Below are 26462 nucleotides of genomic sequence, written 5' to 3'. Positions count from 1 at the left end.
TCCGTATGATAATGTGTTATGTGGTACACATACATTGTAGATTATGTATGATAATGTGTTATGTGGTACACATACATTGTAGTCCGTATGATATTGTGTTATGTGGTACACATACATTGTAGATTCTGTATGATAATGTGTTATGTGGTACACACACATTGTAGATTCAGTATGATAATGTGTTATGTGGTACACACACATTGTAGATTCTGTATGATAAGGTGTTATGTGGTACACATACATTGTAGTCCGTATGATAATGTGTTATGTGGTACACATACATTGTAGTCCGTATGATAATGTGTTATGTGGTACACATACATTGTAGTCTGTATGATAATGTGTTATGTGGTACACATACATTGTAGTCCGTATGATAATGTGTTATGTGGTACACATACATTGTAGTCCGTATGATAATGTGTTATGTGGTATACATAATTTGAAGATTCTGTATGATAATGTGTTATTTGGTACACATACATTGTAGTCCGTATGATATTGTGTTATGTGGTACACATACATTGTAGTCCGTATGATAATGTGTTATGTGGTACACATAATTTGTAGATTCTGTATGATAATGTGTTATGTGGTACACATACATTGTAGATTCTGTATGATAATGTGTTATGTGGTACACATACATTGTAGATTCTGTATGATAATGTGTTATGTGGTACACATACATTGTAGTCCGTATGATAATGTGTTATGTGGTACACATACATTGTAGTCCGTATGATAATGTGTTATGTGGTACACATACATTGTAGTCCGTATGATAATGTGTTATGTGGTACACATACATTGTAGTCCGTATGATAATGTGTTATGTGGTACACATACATTGTAGATTCTGTATGATAATGTGTTATGTGGTACACATACATTGTAGATTCTGTATGATAATGTGTTATGTGGTACACATACATTGTAGTCTGTATGATAATGTGTTATGTGGTACACACACATTGTAGTCCGTATGATAATGTGTTATGTGGTACACATACATTGTAGATTATGTATGATAATGTGTTATGTGGTACACATACATTGTAGTCCGTATGATATTGTGTTATGTGGTACACATACATTGTAGATTCTGTATGATAATGTGTTATGTGGTACACACACATTGTAGATTCAGTATGATAATGTGTTATGTGGTACACACACATTGTAGATTCTGTATGATAATGTGTTATGTGGTACACATACATTGTAGATTCAGTATGATAATGTGTTATGTGGTACACACACATTGTAGATTCCGTGTGATAATGTGTTATGTGGTACACATACATTGTAGATTCCGTGTGATAATGTGTTATGTGGTACACATACATTGTAGATTATGTATGATAATGTGTTATGTGGTACACACACATTGTAGTTCGTATGCTAATGTGTTATGTGGTACACACACATTGTAGTCCGTATGATAATGTGCTATGTGGTACACACACATTGTAGATTCTGTATGATAATGTGTTATGTGGTACACATACATTGTAGTCTGCATGATAATGTGTTATGTGGTACACATACATTGTAGATTCCGTGTGATAATGTGTTATGTGGTACACATACATTGTAGATTATGTATGATAATATGTTATGTGGAACACAAACATTGTAGTTCGTATGATAATGTGTTATGTGGTACACATACATTGTAGTCCGTATGATAATGTGCTATGTGGTACACACACATTGTAGATTCTGTATGATAATGTGTTATGTGGTACACATACATTGTAGTCCGTATGATAATGTGTTATGTGGTACACATACATTGTAGTCTGTATGATAATGTGTTATGTGGTACACATACATTGTAGTCCGTATGATAATGTGTTATGTGGTACACATACATTGTAGTCCGTATGATAATGTGTTATGTGGTATACATAATTTGAAGATTCTGTATGATAATGTGTTATTTGGTACACATACATTGTAGTCTGTATGATATTGTGTTATGTGGTACACATACATTGTAGTCCGTATGATAATGTGTTATGTGGTACACATAATTTGTAGATTCTGTATGATAATGTGTTATGTGGTACACATACATTGTAGATTCTGTATGATAATGTGTTATGTGGTACACATACATTGTAGATTCTGTATGATAATGTGTTATGTGGTACACATACATTGTAGTCCGTATGATAATGTGTTATGTGGTACACATACATTGTAGTCCGTATGATAATGTGTTATGTGGTACACATACATTGTAGTCCGTATGATAATGTGTTATGTGGTACACATACATTGTAGATTCTGTATGATAATGTGTTATGTGGTACACATACATTGTAGATTCTGTATGAAAATGTGTTATGTGGTACACATACATTGTAGTCTGTATGATAATGTGTTATGTGGTACACACATTGTAGTCCGTATGATAATGTGTTATGTGGTACACATACATTGTAGATTATGTATGATAATGTGTTATGTGGTACACATACATTGTAGTCCGTATGATATTGTGTTATGTGGTACACATACATTGTAGATTCTGTATGATAATGTGTTATGTGGTACACACACATTGTAGATTCAGTATGATAATGTGTTATGTGGTACACACACATTGTAGATTCTGTATGATAATGTGTTATGTGGTACACATACATTGTAGTCCGTATGATAATGTGTTATGTGGTACACATACATAGTAGATTCCGTGTGATAATGTGTTATGTGGTACATATACATTTTATATTCTGTATGATAATGTGTTATCTGGTACACATACATTGTAGATTATGTATGATAATGTGTTATGTGGTACACATACATTGTAGTCCGTATAATAATGTGTTATGTGGTACACATACATTGTAGATTATGTATGATAATGTGTTATGTGGTACACATACATTGTAGTCCGTATGATAATGTGTTATGTGGTACACATACATTGTAGTCCGTATGATAATGTGTCATGTGGTACACATACATTGTAGTCTGTATGATAATGTGTTATGTGGTACACATACATTATAGATTCTGTATGATAATGTGTTATGTGGTACACATACATTGTAGATTATGCATGATAATGTGTTATGTGGTACACATACATTATAGTCCGTATGACAATGTGTTATGTGGTACACATACATTGTAGTCCGTATGATAATGTGTTATGTAGTACACATACATTGTAGATTCTGTATGATAATGTGTTATGTGGTACACATACATTGTAGATTCTGTATGTATGATAATGTGTTATGTGGTACACATACATTGTAAATTCTGTATGATAATGTGTTATGTGGTACACATACATTGTAGATTATGTATGTATGATAATGTGTTATGTGGTACACATACATTGTAGTCTGTATGATAATGGGTTATGTGGTACACACACATTGTAGATTCTGTATGATAATGTGTTATGTGGTACACATACTTTGTAGATTATGTATGATAATGTGTTATGTGGTACACATACATTGTAGATATCGTATGATAATGTGTTATGTGGTACACATACATTGTAGTCCGTATGATAATGTGTTATGTGGTACACATACATTGTAGTCTGTATGATAATGTGTTATGTGGTACACACACATTGTAGATTCTGTATGATAATGTGTTATGTGGTACACACACATTGTAGTCTGTATGATAATGTGTTATGTGGTACACATACATAGTAGATTCCGTGTGATAATGTGTTATGTGGTACATATACATTTTATATTCTGTATGATAATGTGTTATGTGGTACACATACATTGTAGATTATGTATGATAATGTGTTATGTGGTACACATACATTGTAGTCCGTATAATAATGTGTTATGTGGTACACATACATTGTAGATTATGTATGATAATGTGTTATGTGGTACACATACATTGTAGTCCGTATGATAATGTGTTATGTGGTACACATACATTGTAGATTATGTATGATAATGTGTTATGTGGTACACATACATTGTAGTCCGTATGATAATGCGTTATGTTGTCCACATACATTGTAGTCCGTATGATAATGTGTTATGTGGTACACATACATTGTAGTCTGTATGATAATGTGTTATGTGGTACACACACATTGTAGATTCTGTATGATAATGTGTTATGTGGTACACACACATTGTAGTCTGTATGATAATGTGTTATGTGGTACACATACATAGTAGATTCCGTGTGATAATGTGTTATGTGGTACATATACATTTTATATTCTGTATGATAATGTGTTATGTGGTACACATACATTGTAGATTATGTATGATAATGTGTTATGTGGTACACTTACATTGTAGTCCGTATAATAATGTGTTATGTGGTACACATACATTGTAGATTATGTATGATAATGTGTTATGTGGTACACATACATTGTAGTCTGTATGATAATGTGTTATGTGGTACACATACATTATAGATTCTGTATGATAATGTGTTATGTGGTACACATACATTGTAGATTATGCATGATAATGTGTTATGTGGTACACATACATTATAGTCCGTATGATAATGTGTTATGTGGTACACATACATTGTAGTCCGTATGATAATGTGTTATGTAGTACACATACATTGTAGATTCTGTATGATAATGTGTTATGTGGTACACATACATTGTAGATTTTGTATGTATGATAATGTGTTATGTGGTACACATACATTGTAAATTCTGTATGATAATGTGTTATGTGGTACACATACATTGTAGATTATGTATGTATGATAATGTGTTATGTGGTACACATACATTGTAGTCTGTATGATAATGTGTTATGTCGTACACACACATTGTAGATTCTGTATGATAATGTGCTATGTGGTACACATACATTGTAGATATCGTATGATAATGTGTTATGTTGTCCACATACATTGTAGATTCTGTATGATAATGTGTTATGTGGTACACATACATTGTAGTCTGTATGATAATGTGTTATGTCGTACACACACATTGTAGATTCTGTATGATAATGTGCTATGTGGTACACATACATTGTAGATATCGTATGATAATGTGTTATGTTGTCCACATACATTGTAGTCCGTATGATAATGTGTCATGTGGTACACATACATTGTAGTCTGTATGATAATGTGTTATGTGGTACACATACATTATAGATTCTGTATGATAATGTGTTATGTGGTACACATACATTGTAGATTATGCATGATAATGTGTTATGTGGTACACATACATTATAGTCCGTATGATAATGTGTTATGTGGTACACATACATTGTAGTCCGTATGATAATGTGTTATGTAGTACACATACATTGTAGATTCTGTATGATAATGTGTTATGTGGTACACATACATTGTAGATTCTGTATGTATGATAATGTGTTATGTGGTACACATACATTGTAAATTCTGTATGATAATGTGTTATGTGGTACACATACATTGTAGATTATGTATGTATGATAATGTGTTATGTGGTACACATACATTGTAGTCTGTATGATAATGGGTTATGTGGTACACACACATTGTAGATTCTGTATGATAATGTGTTATGTGGTACACATACTTTGTAGATTATGTATGATAATGTGTTATGTGGTACGCATACATTGTAGATATCGTATGATAATGTGTTATGTGGTACACATACATTGTAGTCCGTATGATAATGTGTTATGTGGTACATATACATTGTAGTCTGTATGATAATGTGTTATGTGGTACACACACATTGTAGATTCTGTATGATAATGTGTTATGTGGTACACACACATTGTAGTCTGTATGATAATGTGTTATGTGGTACACATACATAGTAGATTCCGTGTGATAATGTGTTATGTGGTACATATACATTTTATATTCTGTATGATAATGTGTTATGTGGTACACATACATTGTAGATTATGTATGATAATGTGTTATGTGGTACACATACATTGTAGTCCGTATAATAATGTGTTATGTGGTACACATACATTGTAGATTATGTATGATAATGTGTTATGTGGTACACATACATTGTAGTCCGTATGATAATGTGTTATGTGGTACACATACATTGTAGATTATGTATGATAATGTGTTATGTGGTACACATACATTGTAGTCCGTATGATAATGCGTTATGTTGTCCACATACATTGTAGATTCTGTATGATAATGTGTTATGTGGTACACATACATTGTAGTCCGTATGATAATGTGTCATGTGGTACACATACATTGTAGTCTGTATGATAATGTGTTATGTGGTACACATACATTATAGATTCTGTATGATAATGTGTTATGTGGTACACATACATTGTAGATTATGCATGATAATGTGTTATGTGGTACACATACATTGTAGTCCGTATGATAATGTGTTATGTGGTACACATACATTGTAGTCCGTATGATAATGTGTTATGTAGTACACATACATTGTAGATTCTGTATGATAATAGTGGTACACATACTTTGTAGATTATGTATGATAATGTGTTATGTGGTACACATACATTGTAGATATCGTACGATAATGTGTTATGTGGTACACATACATTGTAGTCTGTATGATAATGTGTTATGTGGTACACATACATTGTAGTCCGTATGATAATGTGTTATGTGGTACACATACATTGTAGTCTGTATGATAATGTGTTATGTGGTACACACACATTGTAGATTTTGTATGATAATGTGTTACGTGGTACACACACATTGTAGTCTGTATGATAATGTGTTATGTGGTACACATACATAGTAGATTCCGTGTGATAATGTGTTATGTGGTACATATACATTTTATATTCTGTATGATAATGTGTTATGTGGTACACACACATTGTAGATTCTGTATGATAATGTGTTATGTGGTACACATACATTGTAGTCTGTATGATAATGTGTTATGTGGTACACATACATAGTAGATTCCGTGTGATAATGTGTTATGTGGTACACATACATTGTAGATTCAGTATGATAATGTGTTATGTGGTACACACACATTGTAGTCTGTATGATAATGTGTTATGTGGTACACACACATTGTAGTCCGTATGATAATGTGTTATATGGTACACATACATTGTAGATTCTGTATGATAATGTGTTATGTGGTACACATACAGTGTAGATTCTGTATGATAATGTGTTATGTGGTACACACACATTGTAGTCTGTATGATAATGTGTTATGTGGTACACATACATTGTAAATTCTGTATGATGTGTTGTGTGGTACACATACATTGTAGTCCGTATAATAATGTGTTATGTGGTACACATACATTGTAGTCTGTATGGTAATGTGTTATGTGGTACACATACATTGTAGATTCTGTATGATAATGTGTTATGTGGTACACATACATTGTAGTCTGTATGATAATGTGCTATTTGGTACACATACATTGTAGTCTGTATGATAATATGTTATGTGGTACACATACATTGTAGTCTGTATGATAATGTGCTATTTGGTACACATACATTGTAGATTCTGTATGATAATGTGTTATGTGGTACACACACGTTGTAGATTCTGTATGATAATGTGTTATGTGGTACACATACATTGTAGTCCGTATGATAATGTGTTATGTGGTACACATACATTGTAGATTCAGTATGATAATGTGTTATGTGGTACACATACATTGTAGTCTGTATGATAATGTGTTATGTGGTACACATACATTGTAGTCTGTATGATAATGTGTTATGTGGTACACATACATTGTAAATTCAGTATTTTAATGCGTTGTTGCTATACTCTGTATATGTACGTACGTTATACAGAATTGGCTTTTCGTTTTACCGTTTAAGGTCAAAACCATGCAGATTTATATGTTTTGTTTATATTTTGCTCTGGATTTATCGATTTTTAGGATCATGGTTTCGTTATTATGTCGGTATTCTCTGTTGTTGGTGTACGTTTAACGACTTGAATATTAACTAGACGAGTGCTGTCTATTGATATCGCAGTCAATAGCGATGTGCTATAGGGATAATACATCCATGAGGCTATAAATACCACATTATGTGCAGTTAATGTTATTGTTGTGTGTCGGCTTGTGTATTTACTGGTGTAAAAAATATGGTGACATGAGTCGGTGTGTGTATTTACTGATGTAAAATCTTTGGGGACATGAGTCGGTGTGTGTATGTACTGGTGTAAAATCTTCGGTGACACGAGTCGGTGTGTGTATTTACTGATGTAAAATCTCTGGTGACATGAGTCGGTGTGTGTATTTACTGATGTAAAATATTTGGTGACATGAGTCGGTGTGTGTATTTACTGATGTAAAATCTTTAGTGACATGAGTCGGTGTGTGTATGTACTGATGTAAAATCTCTGGTGACATGAGTCGGTGTGTGTATTTACTGATGTAAAATCTTTAGTGACATGAGTCGGTGTGTGTATTTACTGATGTAAAATCTTTAGTGACATGAGTCGGTGTGTGTATGTACTGATGTAAAATCTTTGGTGACATGAGTCGGTGTGTGTATGTACTGATGTAAAATCTTTGGTAACATGTGTCGGTGTGTGTACTGATGTAAAATCTTTGGTGACATGAGTCGGTGTGTGTATGTACTGATGTAAAATCTTTGGTGACATGAGTCGGTGTGTGTATTTACTGATGTAAAATCTTTGGTGACATGAGTCGGTGTGTGTATGTACTGATGTAAAATCTTTGTTGACATGAGTCGGTGTGTATGTACTGATGTAAAATCTTTGATGACATGAGTCGGTGTGTGTATGTACTGATGTACAATCTTTGGTGACATGAGTCGGTGTGTGTATGTACTGATGTAAAATCTTTGGTGACATGAGTCGGTGTGTATGTACTGATGTAAAATCTTTGGTGACGTGAGTCGGTGTGTGTATGTACTGATGTAAAATCTTTGGTGACATGAGTCGGTGTGTGTATTTACTGATGTAAAATATTTGTTGACATGAGTCGGTGTGTATGTACTGATGTAAAATCTTTGGTGACATGAGTCGGTGTGTGTATTTACTGATGTAAAATCTTTGGTGACATGAGTCGGTGTGTGTATGTACTGATGTAAAATCTTTGGTGACATGAGTCAGTGTGTGTATGTACTGATGTAAATCTTTAGTGACATGAGTCGGTGTGTGTATGTACTGATGTAAAATCTTTGGTGACATGAGTCGGTGTGTATATGTACTGTTGTAAAATTTCTGGTGACATGAGTCGGTGTGTGTATTTACTGGTGTAAAATCTTTGGTGACATGAGTCGGTGTGTGTATGTACTGATGTAAAATCTTTGGTGGCAGGAGTCGGTGTGTATTTACTGATGTAAAATATTTGTTGACATGAGTCGGTGTGTGTATTTACTGATGTAAAATCTTTGTTGACATGAGTCGGTGTGTATGTACTGATGTAAAATCTTTGGTGACATGAGTCGGTGTGTGTATGTACTGATGACAGATGTAAAATCTTTGGTGACATGAGTCGGTGTGTGTATGTACTGATGTAAAATATTTGTTGACATGAGTCGGTGTGTGTATTTACTGATGTAAAATCTTTGGTGACATGAGTCGGTGAGTGTATTTACTGGTGTAAAATCTTTGGTGACATGAGTCGGTGTGTGTATGTACTGATGTAAAATATTTGTTGACATGAGTCGGTGTGTATGTACTGATGTAAAATCTTTGGTGACATGAGTCGGTGTGTGTATGTACTGATGTAAAATATTTGGTGACATGAGTCGGTGTGTGTATGTACTGATGTAAAATCTTTGTTGACATGAGTCGGTGTGTATGTACTGATGTAAAATCTTTGTTGACATGAGTCGGTGTGTATGTACTGATGTAAAATCTTTGATGACATGAGTCGGTGTGTATGTACTGATGTAAAATCTTTGATGACATGAGTCGGTGTGTGTATTTACTGATGTAAAATCTTTTGTGACATGAGTCGGTGTGTATGTACTGATGTAAAATCTTTGGTGACATGAGTCGGTGTGTGTATGTACTGATGTAAAATCTTTGGTGACATGAGTCGGTGTGTGTATGTACTGATGTAAAATCTTTGGTGACATGAGTCGGTGTGTGTATTTACTGATGTAAAATCTTTGGTGACATGAGTCGGTGTGTGTATGTACTGATGTAAAATCTTTGGTGACATGAGTCGGTGTGTGTATTTACTGATGTAAAATATTTGTTGACATGAGTCGGTGTGTATGTACTGATGTAAAATCTTTGGTGACATGAGTCGGTGTGTGTATTTACTGGTGTAAAATCTTTGGTGACATGAGTCGGTGTGTGTATGTACTGATGTAAAATCTTTGGTGACATGAGTCAGTGTGTGTATGTACTGATGTAAAATCTTTAGTGACATGAGTCGGTGTGTGTATTTACTGATGTAAAATCTTTGGTGACATGAGTCAGTGTGTGTATGTACTGATGTAAAATCTTTAGTGACATGAGTCAGTGTGTGTATGTACTGATGTAAAATCTTTGGTGACATGAGTCGGTGTGTGTATGTACTGATGTAAAATCTTTGGTGACATGAGTCGGTGTGTGTATGTACTGTTGTTAAATTTCTGGTGACATGAGTCGGTGTGTGTATTTACTGGTGTAAAATCTTTGGTGACATGAGTCGGTGTGTGTATGTACTGATGTAAAATCTTTGGTGGCAGGAGTCGGTGTGTATTTACTGATGTAAAATCTTTGGTGACATGAGTCGGTGTGTGTATTTACTGATGTAAAATCTTTGTTGACATGAGTCGGTGTGTATGTACTGATGTAAAATCTTTGGTGACATGAGTCGGTGTGTGTATGTACTGATGACAGATGTAAAATCTTTGGTGACATGAGTCGGTGTGTGTATGTACTGATGTAAAATATTTGGTGACATGAGTCGGTGTGTGTATGAACTGGTGTAAAATCTTTGGTGACATGAGTCGGTGTGTGTATGTACTGCTGTAAAATCTTTGATGACATGAGTCGGTGTGTGTATGTACTGATGTAAAATCTTTGGTGACATGAGTCGGTGTGTGTATTTACTGGTGTAAAATCTTTGGTGGCATGAGTCGGTGTGTGTATGTACTGATGTAAAATCTTTGGTGACATGAGTCGGTGTGTGTATGTACTGATGTAAAATCTTTGGTGACATGAGCTGGTTTGTGTATTTACTGATGTAAAATCTTTGGGGTCATGAGTCGGTGTGTGTATGTACTGATGTAAAATCTTTGGTGACATGAGTCGGTGTGTGTATGTACTGATGTAAAATCTTTGGTGACATGAGTCGGTGTGTGTATGTACTGGTGTAAAATCTTTGGTGACATGAGTCGGTGTGTGTACTGATGTAAAATCTCTGGTGACATGAGTCGGTGTGTGTATGTACTGATGTAAAATCTTTGGTGACATGAGTCGGTGTGTGTATGTACTGATGTAAAAATATTTGGTGACATGAGTCGGTGTGTATATGTACTGATGTAAAATATTTGGTGACATGAGTCGGTGTGTGTGTGTACTGATGTAAAATCTTTGGTGACATGAGTCGGTGTGTGTATTTACTGGTGTAAAATCTCTGGTGACATGAGTCGGTGTGTGTATTTACTGATGTAAAATCTTTAGTGACATGAGTCGGTGTGTGTATTTACTGATGTAAAATCTTTGGTGACATGAGTCGGTGTGTGTATTTACTGATGTAAAATCTTTGGTGACATGAGTCGGTGTGTATATGTACTGATGTAAAATCTTTGGTAACATGAGTCGGTGTGTGTATTTACTGGTGTAAAATATTTGGTGACATGAGTCGGTGTGTGTATGTACTGATGTAAAATCTTTGGTGACATGAGTCGGTGTGTGTATGTACTGATGTACAATCTTTGGTGACATGAGTCGGTGTGTGTATTTACTGATGTAAAATCTTTGGTGACATGAGTCGGTGTGTATATGTACTGATGTAAAATCTTTGGTAACATGAGTCGGTGTGTGTATTTACTGGTGTAAAATACTTGGTGACATGAGTCGGTGTGTGTATGTACTGATGTAAAATCTTTGGTGACATGAGTCGGTGTGTGTATGTACTGATGTAAAATCTTTGGTGACATGAGTCGGTGTGTGTATGTACTGATGTAAAATCTTTGGTGACATGAGTCGGTGTGTGTATTTACTGATGTAAAATATTTGGTGACATGAGTCGGTGTATGTACTGATGTAAAATATTTGGTGACATGAGTCGGTGTGTATATTTACTGATGTAAAATCTTTGGTAACATGAGTCGGTGTGTGTATTTACTGATTAAAATCTTTGGTGACATGAGTCGGTGTGTGTATGTACTGATGTAAAATCTTTGGTGACATGAGTCGGTGTGTGTATTTACTGATGTAAAATATTTGGTGACATGAGTCGGTGTGTGTATGTACTGATGTAAAATTTCTGGTGACATGAGTCGGTGTGTGTATTTACTGGTGTAAAATCTTTGGTGACATGAGTCGGTGTGTGTATGTACTGATGTAAAATCTTTGGTGACATGAGTCGGTGTGTGTATTTACTGATGTAAAATATTTGGTGACATGAGTCGGTGTATGTACTGATGTAAAATATTTGGTGACATGAGTCGGTGTGTATATTTACTGATGTAAAATCTTTGGTAACATGAGTCGGTGTGTGTATTTACTGATTAAAATCTTTGGTGACATGAGTCGGTGTGTGTATGTACTGATGTAAAATCTTTGGTGACATGAGTCGGTGTGTGTGTATTTACTGATGTAAAATATTTGGTGACATGAGTCGGTGTGTGTATGTACTGATGTAAAATTGCTGGTGACATGAGTCGGTGTGTGTATTTACTGGTGTAAAATCTTTAGTGACATGAGTCGGTGTGTGTATTTACTGATGTAAAATATTTGATGACATGAGTCGGTGTGTGTATGTACTGATGTAAAATATTTGATGACATGAGTCGGTGTGTGTATGTACTGATGTAAAATATTTGATGACATGAGTCGGCTTGTAAACTAATGTTTAATATTTGGTGGCATGAGTCGGTGTGTGTATGTACTGATGTAAAATTTCTGGTGACATGAGTCGGTTTGTGTATTTACTGGTGTAAAATCTTTGGTGACATGAGTCGGTGTGTGTATTTACTGATGTAAAATCTTTGATGACATGAGTCGGCTTGTGTATTTACTAATGTTTAATATTTGGTGGTATGAGTCGGTGTGTGCACAGTTTTCACATATGCACATGTACTTACAATAGTGTAGCGTTCGGTGACACGAGTCGAGATTGTCCACTGGCATGGCGATGACAAAATTTTGATGCGCAATATAGGATTCCTTTAGATGCATACAGAGGATGTAGCAGATGGGAACGAGTACGAAGACTGACACGCACCTGCATCTTCTCATCGCCAATCCAAAGTAGCTCACTTTCATCTGTATAAATACAATATATTCCAAATATAAGTACATTGTATACTCAAACAAAATGCTGAAAAGCTGACATTGAGCATTGATTTTGATTCCATTCAGAAAACCAATGGAACTGTTTCCTGGTATTGACACAATTGTCAGAACAATCCTTTCTTCATCTGAAGATTAATCCCTTGAGTCAAAATCAACATTTCAGTAGAAATATCGACATCTTTATGTAGTATAATCTGATGATGTACATTATGCAGGAATACCTGTGGAAATACACAATGATGATTTTGTTTCCATTAAGATATATCCGCATCTATTAATGATTCGTGAAATATTTAGTTACAAATCTGTATAACAAATATCAAGTTACAAATCTTTATAACAAATATTTAGTTACAAATCTTTAAAACAAATATTTAGTTACAAATCTTTATAACAAATATTTAGTTACAAATCTACAAATATTTAGTTACAAATCTTTATAACAAATATTAAGTTACATATCTGTATAACAAATATTCAGTTACAAATCTTTATAACAAATATTTAGTTATAAATCTTTATAACAAATATTTAGTTACAAATAATGATACATTCCATGGTGTTACACTGAAGTGTTTCGTGAGCGTTATACTGCATTTCCAGTCGATCGTGTGACATAGTTGGTTCATTCGTTAAAACTGATAGTATGTCAATGATAAACATTTAGGGAAGTCCTGCTGTTACTTTCACTTGATGCAAGTTTGAATTTCTGTCAATCAAAGAAATGGTATTTAAATTTGTTTCAGTCAATCAGAGAATAATTCGAAGTGTTTGCTTGCGCGGTATTATCGAAAACTTTAAGTGTAAGTTAGAAATGTTTAATATCGCGAACATTATAGACCGGTCGGTATTACATGTGTATGAAAAACTCAAAGTGTAAGATAGAAATGTGTAATATCGTGACTCACAATAGACCGTTCAGTATTAATGAAAAACTCAAAGTTTATTTAGAAATGTTTAATATCGTGACTCACAATAGACCGTTCAGTATTAATGAAAAACTCAAAGTTTATTTAGAAATGTTTAATATCGTGACTCACAATAGACCGTTCAGTATTAATGAAAAACTCAAAGTTTATTTAGAAATGTTTAATATCGTGACTCACAATAGACCGTTCAGTATTAATGAAAAACTCAAAGTTTATTTAGAAATGTTTAATATCGCGACATCTGCTGTAGGCCTACTTATTTCTTATTTTTACTTGGGAACTTTCTCAATATATTGCTTCCCATGGTGACTGTTGTCCTGTGACCCAAGTCATTAACATATAAAATACCAGACAAACATTTCAAAAGGAAATTGATCCTTTCTGCTACTTGTGTACCGCGTTTAAACACCTTTAAACGGTAGACAAGAATCAATCAATGATTAAACGACGATGGCGGAGTGAATTCTATAGCGACAACATACCACATTTTATCCAGCTTTTAATTGATTTTGATTAGGCGATCGACTGATGCAACAGACTGCCTTGGTTTCCCTTTCTGTATACATACATACTGTCTTGGTTTCCCTTTATGTATACATACATACTGCCTTGGTTTCCCTTTCTGTATACATACATACTGTCTTGGTTTCCCTTTATGTATACATACATACTGTCTTGGTTTCCCTTTCTGTATACATACATACTGTCTTGGTTTCCCTTTATGTATACATACATACTGTCTTGATTTCCCTTTCTGTATACATACATACTGCCTTGGTTTCCCTTTCTGTATACATACATACTGTCTTGGTTTCCCTTTCTGTATACATACATACTGTCTTTGTTTCCCTTTCTGTATACATACATACTGCCTTGGTTTCCCTTTCTGTATACATACATACTGTCTTGGTTTCCCTTTCTATATACATACATACTGCCTTGGTTTCCCTTTCTGTATACATACATACTGCCTTGGTTTCCCTTTCTGTATACATACATACTGCCTTGGTTTCCCTTTCTGTATACATACATACTGTCTTGGTTTCCCTTTCTGTATACATACATACTGTCTTGGTTTCCCTTTCTGTATACATACATACTGTCTTGGTTTCCCTTTCTGTATACATACATACTGTCTTGGTTTCCCTTTCTGTATACATACATACTACCTTGGTTTCCCTTTCTGTATACATACATACTGCCTTGGTTTCCCTTTCTGTGTACATACATACTGCCTTGGTTTCCCTTTCTGTATACATACATACTGTCTTGGTTTCCCTTTCTGTATACATACATACTGCCTTGGTTTCCCTTTCTGTATACATACATACTGTCTTGGTTTCCCTTTCTGTATACATACATACTGTCTTGGTTTCCCTTTCTGTGTACATACATACTGTCTTGGTTTCCCTTTCTGTATACATACATACTGTCTTGGTTTCCCTTTATGTATACATACATACTGTCTTGATTTCCCTTTCTGTATACATACATACTGCCTTGGTTTCCCTTTCTGTATACATACATACTGTCTTGGTTTCCCTTTCTGTATACATACATACTGTCTTGGTTTCCCTTTCTATATACATACATACTGCCTTGGTTTCCCTTTCTGTATACATACATACTGCCTTGGTTTCCCTTTCTGTATACATACATACTACCTTGGTTTCCCTTTCTGTATACATACATACTGCATTGGTTTCCCTTTCTGTATACATACATACTACCTTGGTTTCCGTTTCTGCTTACATACATACTATGGCGCGGGAAAGATGTCATAATTAAATATTTTTGCCTAAGCAAAAATAATTTTACCTAGGCAAAATTCGATTTCTGCTTGGGCAAAATTTGATTTCTGCCTAGGCAATAATCGAAACAAAATAATTTTTGCCTAGGCAGAAATAATTTTGCCTAGGCAAAAATCGAATATTGCCTCGGCAGAAATATGTTTGCCTAAGCAATATTCGATTTTTGCCTAGGCAGAAATAATTTTGTCTATGCAATATTTTATTTTTGCCTACTTCAGTAGGCAAAAATATTTAATTATGACATCCTTCCCGCGCCATAACATACTGCCTTGGTTTCCCTTTCTGTGTCATATAGACCTATACGGGTTTATATGACAAGTGGAGGCTTTAGTTGGATGCTAATTTCATAACATTTTTTTTTAATTTGGTATACTTTGGTATATCATTGTCTTAATAATGAAATGAATATCATCCTAACGTATTTTTCTTTGGCTGCATGTAAACCTGCAACTAGATTGTGGTTATTTTGGTACAACGACTGAAATAGGCTAAAGTAGAAGCTATTCCAGCTTGCGCGAGACTGTTTCAGCATCCGAAGACGACCCGCAGAGATAGGCAGGGATTATCAATAGTGTTTACACTTAATTATCTACCGCTCCACTTCAGACACCTTGACCCATATTCACAAACTATTTATAGAATTATAGGCCTACCTTACTTAGCTATGTTGCACATGTCTGCCGATTGCCCCGAACGGAATCTAACCCAGGTCTCTGTCGTGATGAGACAGTATTCAGCCGAATGGCAGACACAGACCCGTCCCTTTAAACATAAACTCAAATATGAAATTAATGTTTACATTAAGTTAGTAGATAAATTAAATTATTTCATGAGAGTGTTTTGTTCTTTCGTGAATTTTATATTTCTGGAGCTCTTGGCATTGAAGACGAATTTTGGAAATGGCGACAAAAAGCCGAGACCGTCAAATATTGAACGCAAGATGAATGCCTGGTGATGGCTAGTCGAGACACGAATGAGTATATACCTATTATACAGTACAGCTTCAAAGACGGTATGTCGGTATTTTCTTAAAAAGACAAACAGGATTATCAATACAAGTTACCGACAAAATCAGTAGTAGGTTCTAATTACGATTCGAGGTTAGGAGGGAACCATGCTGGTGCGAAAAATAGGCCTGTCTTGTTGTTCTATCTAAAATACATAGAATTTAGTTTGTAAATTCCACTTGACAACACAAGGAAAGTTAGAATGCATGCCTACCTATCCAATCCCCAGTCTGCTTATGATACATGAATGATGTAAATCCGCAAAATCCCGCTTCACAACACCCTTGATATTAAGCTATTTTTAGATGCGGATTTCCGATACGTCATCAATGCAAGAAAACACTAAAACCATGAATAGACCCGAATTGACCTGAAATGGTTTCAAACCAAATATCTCAATGTAAGTAGATCAAGAATGTTTATCCCCAGAGTGCTAATAGGATTATAAATCTAGGACTTTTGATTAATTAGATAAAGACATTTTAATCTTTTGGTCTTTAAAATATGGCATGGCCATACCCTTTGAATGTAGTTTAAGGCCATTCATCCCAGCATGCTACCTGCTCAATATCATGAACCTGTGCTTTGTGGTTGTGTAAGGATATGAACACATTTGCCCCCTGTGATCTTAGAAGTTTTACATGAAATTAGTGTGGCTCCACCGATAATCGAACCCGCGACCCTCGGCTTACTGGTCCGTCGCTCTATCCACTGCGCTAACGGGAAATTGCCCTAGTTCGAAGCGACCGTAACAATATATGCCCGGTCAGGGTACGAGTCAAAAAGTTGTCTTCCTTCGTCATTTGTGTTGCTATCATATATATCTATTTATTAGCACAATGTATCGTATACACTATGTGTTGGTGATCCGAAGATATAATTTTGAATTTCCTGTCGTAGTTATACCGAGAGAAATATATATAACAATATATATGTAACATAGTAACACAAATGACAAAGGAAGACAACTTCTTGACTCGTGCCCTGACCGGGCCTCGAACTCATGATCTACGACACCCAATTGCCTAGCCAGAAATACCCGCAGTTTATACCGCTGCGCCACATCGGCGTTCTGAAAGAAACGTTTCAATGGCGCAGTGATGGTCGGCCCGATACCCTGACATGATAATTGTGGAAGTCGTCTATTAGATGATATGAATACCTGGATCGCAATGTATTTACATACATGGATACAAATTGTACATAAATTATAAATATTTCTCACGGTACAGCTACGACAGGAAATGCATATCTGTATCTTTTGATCACCTACACACACACACACACGCTTAGCGCGCTTCATGGAATTTGCCTCTGTCCAGTTGGCATTCATATTGACTATGAATGCCAACTGAAAGCCGTTCAATGCTTATATTTACCATCTGCGATTTTTTATTTGTCGTGCGATATTTTTTTTGAAATTTTCAAATTCAAATTTCAGTTGGCAGTTCATAAGCTGGTGAACTCGCAACTGAATTGGTAGGGTTATATAGTGGTAGTGCCATGCAATGGTAAATATACATATATAAATACTGTTTACCATTTAAAACCTGCCAAAGATGTAAATGAAGATCGTTTATCTAAGGAAACGTAGTAAACACTCACCCAAGCACACTACGGTCTAACATTCCTTTATGAAAAAAAGAAGACAAAATACAAGTTTCTGATGGGATAAAAACATAGAAAATGTTGTGACATTGACATAACTTACGTGTCAGTAGATAAACGAAATAAAAAAAAAAGTTTTGGCGAAAATTAATGACTAGGAGCTAGACCGGTGCTTTAACTTCCGTATAATTTATTCTACTGCAACCGTCACTCCCGCTGGCGGTCTTTGTCAGCATGTATTGAGCAGCAAGATTTGTTCTGGTGCAATATTAAACATGCATAATCCACATTGATGAAATCAACGGATTAGACCAGAAGTAGATTACATTCGTCAGAAATTCTAAACATGCGGTTGCAAAGTAATCTTGTTTACACTTGTGACGGTGACGTAAAACCTGATAAACGCTTCAGGAGGTTGTGATAAGCGACTATATCCCAGAGTGAAATCACCATCAATTTGATGATAGAGACCTTAAACACTTTTAACCATTATTTTGCCCGATCAGAAAAGTAATCAATAAATAAATGAAAATATTTTGATGTATATTTATCAAATGGTGTAATGTAGAACAGACTGATGAAATGTAACAGTAAGATACAAAATTGGTCCTCGTAGTACCGACCACAAGTTATACAATGTACGTATTTCAACCTATAGCCAAGTGTATACTGGACAGGGTAGGAGCTAAAGTACATGTACATCATCCGTACTTTTTTTTGGTTTGTTTTTGTTTAACGTCCTATTAACAGCCAGGCTCATTTAAGGACGTGCCAGGTTTTGGAGGTGGAGGAAAGCCGGAGTACCCGGAGAAAAACCACCGGCCTACGGTCAGTACCTGGCAACTGCCCCACGTAGGTTTCGAACTCGCAACCCAGAGGTGGAGGGCTAGTGTTAAAGTGTCGGGACACCTTAACCACTCGGCCACCGCGGCCCCACATCATCAGTACATGTACACACTCTGTCTGAAGTATATGTACATCATCCGTACACACTCTGTCTGAAGTATATGTACATCATCCGTACACACTCTGTCTGAAGTATATGTACATCATCCGTACACACTCTGTCTGAAGTATATGTACATCATCCGTACACACTCTGTCTGAAGTATATGTACATCATCCGTACACACTCTGTCTGAAGTATATGTACATCATCCGTACACACTCTGTCTGAAGTATGTATTTATTTATTCATTTCCAATTCTACAGACCCGGGGTCCACTTACAGAAAGGACAACAAATACAACGTAAGTATAAGATATCACAGTCAGTTATGCATGTAACACAGACTTATATATACAAGATACTAAACAAGTGAAAAATAGTATTCTTTAGTCATTCCTTGAACATAGCAAGATGCAAATAAAACATATCACAGACTGGAACAAGATCAAAAGAGTTAAATTACATTGAATCCTGTTTAAAACACTATACTTTCTAACACTGATGCGACTTCTCTGACAGTAAAACTGAACGGAACGAGATGATCGTAGATTATGACCGGGTACTAAAAGACACATTTGCTCAACTAAATAAGGACAGTAAAATACACTATTTAGTCATTTGAAAAGAAAAACACAGTCTAAAAATGCTCGCCTATGTTCCAGGCTTGGAAGTTTAAAATACTTACAAACTTCAGCGTAAAACATTGAATTAAAGTCGACATGTGGCTTAAAACATAACAAATTCAGAAACGTGCGCTGAACAGTTTCGATCTGGTGGATAAAAAAAGATTGGTGAGGAGACCAGATCTGACAACAGTATTCTAGCTGGCTCCTAACAAGACTTATATATAGACCTTAAAACGGATACTGGGGTAAAATGTTTACATGTACATTTGGACTTGGTAACAGTTTGTCTAATGTGTGTGATAAAACTCATCGTAGAGGTCAACTAAACACCAAGAACTTTCACACATCGTAGAGGTCAACCATACACCAAGGTCTTTCACACATCGTAGAGGTCAACCATACACCAAGAACTTTCACACATCGTAGAGGTCAACCATACACCAAGAACTTTCACACACGTTTCATTCTTCAGGTTCTCACCGTTCATACTTTAATTAAAACCGATACACTTCTTTTTATTTGTAAACATGACCTGGCAGCACTTCTTCACATTGACTTCCATTTTCCACAACTTACACTATTCATACACTCTATCTATGTCACTCTGTAACTGCTCACACTCGGACAACGTTCTTACACACTTAAAAAACTTACTGTCGTCAGGAAACATAGGACTTTTAGAAAATTTTGCAATACTTGGCAATTCATTTACAAAGACAAGAAAAAGTTTTGGTCCAAGTATTGAACCTTGGGGTACACTGGAAGTTACATCACACCAACCCTAACACTAACCTAACCCTGCCCCGTTGACAGTAACACGCTGGAATCTGTCTTTCAGATAAGTAGTAAACCACTTAAAAAGACTGTCTTCTACACCATACCACATATGATAAACATTCGTATCAAGCTGGAAGGAGGAGTAAATTCTTGATAAAACCTTCGGCAAAACGGAATGGACGCGAGACTACGCAGGAGGATGGATGGGAAAATGTGATTTTAATCTGTCAAAAAAGGCAATGACCGCCATAGACCTCACGACAAACTAGGTTGTATTGTAGCCGTATTGTCATAGACCTCACGACAAGCTACGTTGTAGGGCAGCCGTATTGTCATAGACCTCACGACAAGCTAGGTTGTATGGTAGCCGTATTGTCATAGACCTCACGACAAGCTAGGTTGTATGGTAGCCGTATTGTCATAGATCTCACGACAAGCTAGGTTGTATGGTAGCCGTATGGTCATAGACCTCACGACAAGCTACGTTGTAGGGCAGCCGTATTGTCATAGACCTCACGACAAGCTAGGTTGTATGGTAGCCGTATTGTCATAGACCTCACGACAAGCTAGGTTGTATGGTAGCCGTATTGTCATAGACCTCACGACAAGCTAGGTTGTATGACAGTCGTATTGCCATAGACCTCACGACAATCTAGGTTGCAAGGTAGCCGTATTATCGTTGTATGATTGAAAGTCCGACCAAGTAAGCTTCGCTAGCCTCCTGAAGAGCCATAACAGCAGAGCTCTGGAACCTTACGTCGGTCATGAAATCCTTGGCAGACGAAACGCTGGAATGGCGGCTTCCTGATAAGGAGCTTGGTGCTCTTCTGATTTCACGGAGATCAACTGTTCCTTGTAACGGGCGGCCTTGGTAGCCAACTGTTCCTTGTAACGGGCGGCCTTGGTAGCCGACTGTTCCTTGTAACGGGCGGCCTTGGTAGCCAACTGTTCCTTGTAACGGGCGGCCTTGGTAGCCGACTGTTCCTTGTAACGGGCGGCCTTGGTAGCCAACTGTTCCTTGTAACGGGCGGTCTTGGTAGCCGACTGTTCCTTGTTACGGGCGGCCTTGGTAGCCAACTGTTCCTTGTTATGGGCGGCCTTGGTAGCCGACTGTTCCTTGTTACGGGCGGCCTTGGTAGCCAACTGTTCCTTGTTACGGGCGGCCTTGGTAGCCGACTGTTCCTTGTTACGGGCGGCCTTGGTAGCCAACTGTTCCTTGTTACGGGCGGCCCTTGGTAGCCAACTGTTCCTTGTAACGGGCGGCCTTGGTAGCCAACTGTTCCTTGTAACGGGCGGCCTTGATAGCCGACTGTTCCTTGTTACGGGCAGCTTTGGTAGCCAACTGGTCCTTGTTACGAGCGACCTTGCTAGCCATCTTTAACGGGCGATCAGCTTTGTGCGATCCATTCCTTATGTTTACCAGTCGAAGAGTAGAAGCAACGGTGTAATTAGTTATATTTCTATACCGTGGATACCACTTCATCCATCTTGGTAACAAGAAGTGTACAGGTCTTTAATCATCAACAGTCTTTTAACTGTAGTGATTCAGAAGTACTTTGCAAATTGCTCAAACACATTTTAGTTACACACTATCCTATAACCGAGATGACTGTTATGATAATGCTTTGATTCTCTAAACTGACCTAAATAATCTGGGTAAAGTTATATAGATAGTGTAAAGCCATCAGACTAAACATGTCTGCCATTACTTTACATTATTGTGTGCCAAATAAATTTCACCTCATAATGATAACGTGTTCTTAAAATATTTTGTAGTAGGTTTTGTTGCATATGATATTTCCTTTTCATAATTTCAAGCGGATGGTTACTTAAGTGGGATGTTGCGGCCGCTCAATTGTCCAACACATTGATGGTAACCCTTTAAAGCTCATTAACTGTGCGGCATCATGAGAAACGCATTTGTATGAATTCTGCATTTACAGTATTGCTAAAAAAAACAACAACATATAAATGCAAGGTTTCGTAAGACGAAAACTCCGGTTGTTAATAAACAATTATCTGACAGAGTATATAACGGTTGACAGGAATTCTTTGAGAAATAAAATAAAACATGACTTTTCGTATGCTTTTATTTTCTGAAACGTTCCATATATTAGAACATTTAAAGTTATAACGAACTAGAATCCCCGTCAACGTCAGTATTGAAACTTGTTCTATCTATATGGTTATATAATGTCTATGTCTCGTTTAGTTGGCGGAATTTGTTTCATAAATATTCATTTTACAACACACTCGACGTGTAAGATGAAATAATTATTCACGAATCGTCTGCTTTGCGAGGTAAACAAAGTAATGTACGTAGCCTTGTACCTCGGGCCGCTTGTGTTACATTCAGATTTCTCTGGTTACTGCCTTTTATGTAAATTTTCAACCAGGAAAACCTACCTACTGAGTCAAAAAAAAAACCACGATGGATATCAAATATAATTCTCTTTACTGTATATTGTATACCCTTCAAAACATTGTATACTGTACCATTCATTGCGTACTGCAAACATTTAATACTCTAGAAAATGTAATATTAGAACTAACTTTAAACCTTGTATACTTCACATTAAGAAATATTTCATGAACACTCTATTTAATATCCTGCATTACTTTTTGATATTGCATAATCTACTAATACTCGATTATTCTACTACACAGTAAATACTTTAATTCGTGTAGTATTCTCCATCTCTAACCATTGTATGCTGTAGATTGGTCACTAATAGTCGTATTTTGTATAATGTGCCTGTACTATTTGGGATATGCTGTAACATGAACCCAGTTATTGATAATTTGAATGTAAAGGCACTGAAGGATAATCTGTTTTTAAATCGTTGATGCAAAAACACCGATAAGGCGATACAAAAGAAAAATTACCATAAACAAACAACCTCACATGGACACCAAGTACCAAGGAGAAAACATTACCGACATGAAAAATTGATATGCACAACTAGACACTACTGTCTTTCACGCTGTCCATCAACACCACTCGAAACCTACGGTTCACTTTACGCAAGGTGCATAATAGCTATGTTATCAGCTGTGCATTAAAATATGTTGTTAATAAGCCCATTGTATTTATAAGGAGTGAATGTATGTCAGAACTGTGTAAGTGTAGATCATGTTGCAGTCTGTCTTAAAACAATTTCATCATTTCACGTCTAATGACCATAGAAGTATGAAAGCCACACATAAATCAATACATCAAATTATCTCTCAACAGTACCTATTGTGGAAAAAGCAAAGATCAAGTAAACGATTCAGCCCATTCGTGATTCGTCCGTGTATTATTAATTTACAATTTGTAAATTTACAGTAATGTGACAGCAGAAATTACTGTCCTTTCATACCTGCGAATTACCAAATACAATAGCATCTCTCTAAGGAGACTTAACACGAACATACCGCAGCCTCCCAAAACACACATACCCACTCACCACACGCATGCATGTCGCACGCACGGGAGGCCGTCCTTAAATGACCTTAGCTGTTAAAAGGACGTTAAACAAAATAAACCAAACTAAACTCCAATGACTAAAAGGTTCAGAGCCTGGGGCAGGTTTTAAAAAATATCTTATGACTAGACGGTTGAGAGCCTTGATCAGGGTGTAAGATAAACCAGCCCACCCCACCACGGCATTCCAAACACTATTGTCTACTAGCGTAGTATACCACTGAAATATTGTCTTTTACCGTAACTATACTACTGAAATCGATATTCGTCCGATATATAGTGCTTTTTATGATTCCCGATTCCCGTAATAAATAAAATCATCCCCCCACCCCAACCATCGTTTCATCTCTTTCTGCTTTTAACTGTCGGTGTCCCTGTAGACACTCCAGATCATATGACCCTGGCTGTTGGAGTGAGGACGTTTAACAATCACGATATTTTATTCATAACTGTTTCCGCATCGCTACGTTTCAGAACAAGGACATACTTAATGCGCCGCTCTCACATACTAGTGTAGATATCTTCCCTGGTTTGTGAACCGTAACTGCATTTCCGTCGTCTCGGATTTTCCCGACATCTATGATAGGTCATAAGATCTTTGTCAGAGAACAAATACTGGTCTCATTCCCAGAAATCAATATATAAACTATACAGTATAAATTACTTATAAATGACAGGTGTTCCTATGGCGTTTACCTGATTCAATCAACAACTCGAAAGTCTGTATTGCTTCAGACAATATGAACGGATTCATAAATTGTATCGAGGATCACAGCCTCAAAATATTCACCAAAAGGACGGCCATGAAATTGACGTGTTTGACAAGTCCACAACGATTGAATTTTACACTGTATTTGTTATCCTGCACACTATTAGATAGACATCTCATTAATACAACTTTCTGATACGTACTGCATTTGTTGGTGACACATGGATTAATGCCTGGTAAAGGTATGACGGCGATCGTTCTGGCTGTCACGACAATAATCTGGTATACACATTAAAATATATATTCTGTCGTCGATTGCGACTACTTCGCTTCAACACGATAGCTACAGTAAAAGGCTTGTCATTGTCGTGGGAAAAAATGTTAAGTTACATTTCAAATTATTATGATGTTCTTAGTTATAATTAAATGTCCACCAATGCGTAGATCCTGTGGTCTTTCTAGTATTGAATTAAATTGTAGTTTATACACGAGACACTTTCATTTATTAACTCGGCGTTATGTTAGATAGCATGAGTACGCTAGTTATAGTTGATATCATCTGTAATATACTCCATTGCCTTATATACACCGTGGTAACGCTATCAATAGTACGATTCTCTCTGGTCGTATACACAGGTAAAAACGGCAGACGAACACAGCTACATGAAACACACCTGTTAGCGATACATGTGAAACAACAGCATATGAAACCAACAAACTTACCTGTATTTTTCTCTGTCTCCAGAAGGAATAAACAATTTTGGAATTGATGACATCCCAACTAAAACATTATACAATAACCGTCCAATACATAATTATACATCATACTTGGGGATCTTTAAATCCATTCAAATTACGCCGGCTTGTCTTCATGTGCTTTCCTGTCAAAGGGAACTCTCCTGTGCGGAGGTAACATTTGTATACTTGCTTTTCTGTTTTCTTGTTGCGGGTATTAGGGGGAAATGTAGATTTATAGCCTTTTGTACCTACCTTTGCGGCAGCGTAGAAATCGTTTGAATACAGTTTATGGTGAATTATATCAAAGACTTTTCAGAGTTACCACTCACTCGATGATAAATATTATGAGTGATCATGAGTCAGGGGATTTCGGACCCATAAGCTACAAGTATTTTCTTAAAATGT

General features: G+C 36.2%; 2 protein-coding genes across 2 annotated transcripts in view; both read right to left on the bottom strand.

The window, feature by feature from the left end:
• Positions 1-26228, bottom strand: part of LOC117324492 (beta-N-acetyl-D-glucosaminide beta-1,4-N-acetylglucosaminyl-transferase-like) — a 44261-nt gene extending 18033 nt beyond the window's left edge. The window contains exons 1-2 of the mRNA XM_033880373.1: positions 26043-26228; positions 13228-13408 (exon numbers count right to left, since the gene is read on the bottom strand). Of these exons, the coding sequence (XP_033736264.1) occupies positions 13228-13408 (181 nt within the window). The 5' untranslated portion in view covers positions 26043-26228. The remainder of the gene's footprint in view (positions 1-13227; positions 13409-26042) is intronic.
• On the bottom strand, positions 21907-22519 carry LOC117322801 (late histone H1-like). Its single transcript, XM_033877745.1, has 2 exons — positions 22422-22519; positions 21907-22387 (listed from the first exon to the last, which is right to left on the bottom strand). Exons 1-2 carry the CDS (start codon positions 22517-22519, stop codon positions 21907-21909), a joined length of 579 nt encoding a protein of 192 aa, XP_033733636.1.
• Positions 26229-26462: the final 234 nt, after the last annotated feature.

This window comes from Pecten maximus, chromosome 3 (genome assembly GCF_902652985.1).
Source record: "Pecten maximus chromosome 3, xPecMax1.1, whole genome shotgun sequence".
Taxonomy (NCBI): domain Eukaryota; kingdom Metazoa; phylum Mollusca; class Bivalvia; order Pectinida; family Pectinidae; genus Pecten; species Pecten maximus.
This window is presented reverse-complemented; position numbering and strand designations above follow the sequence as displayed.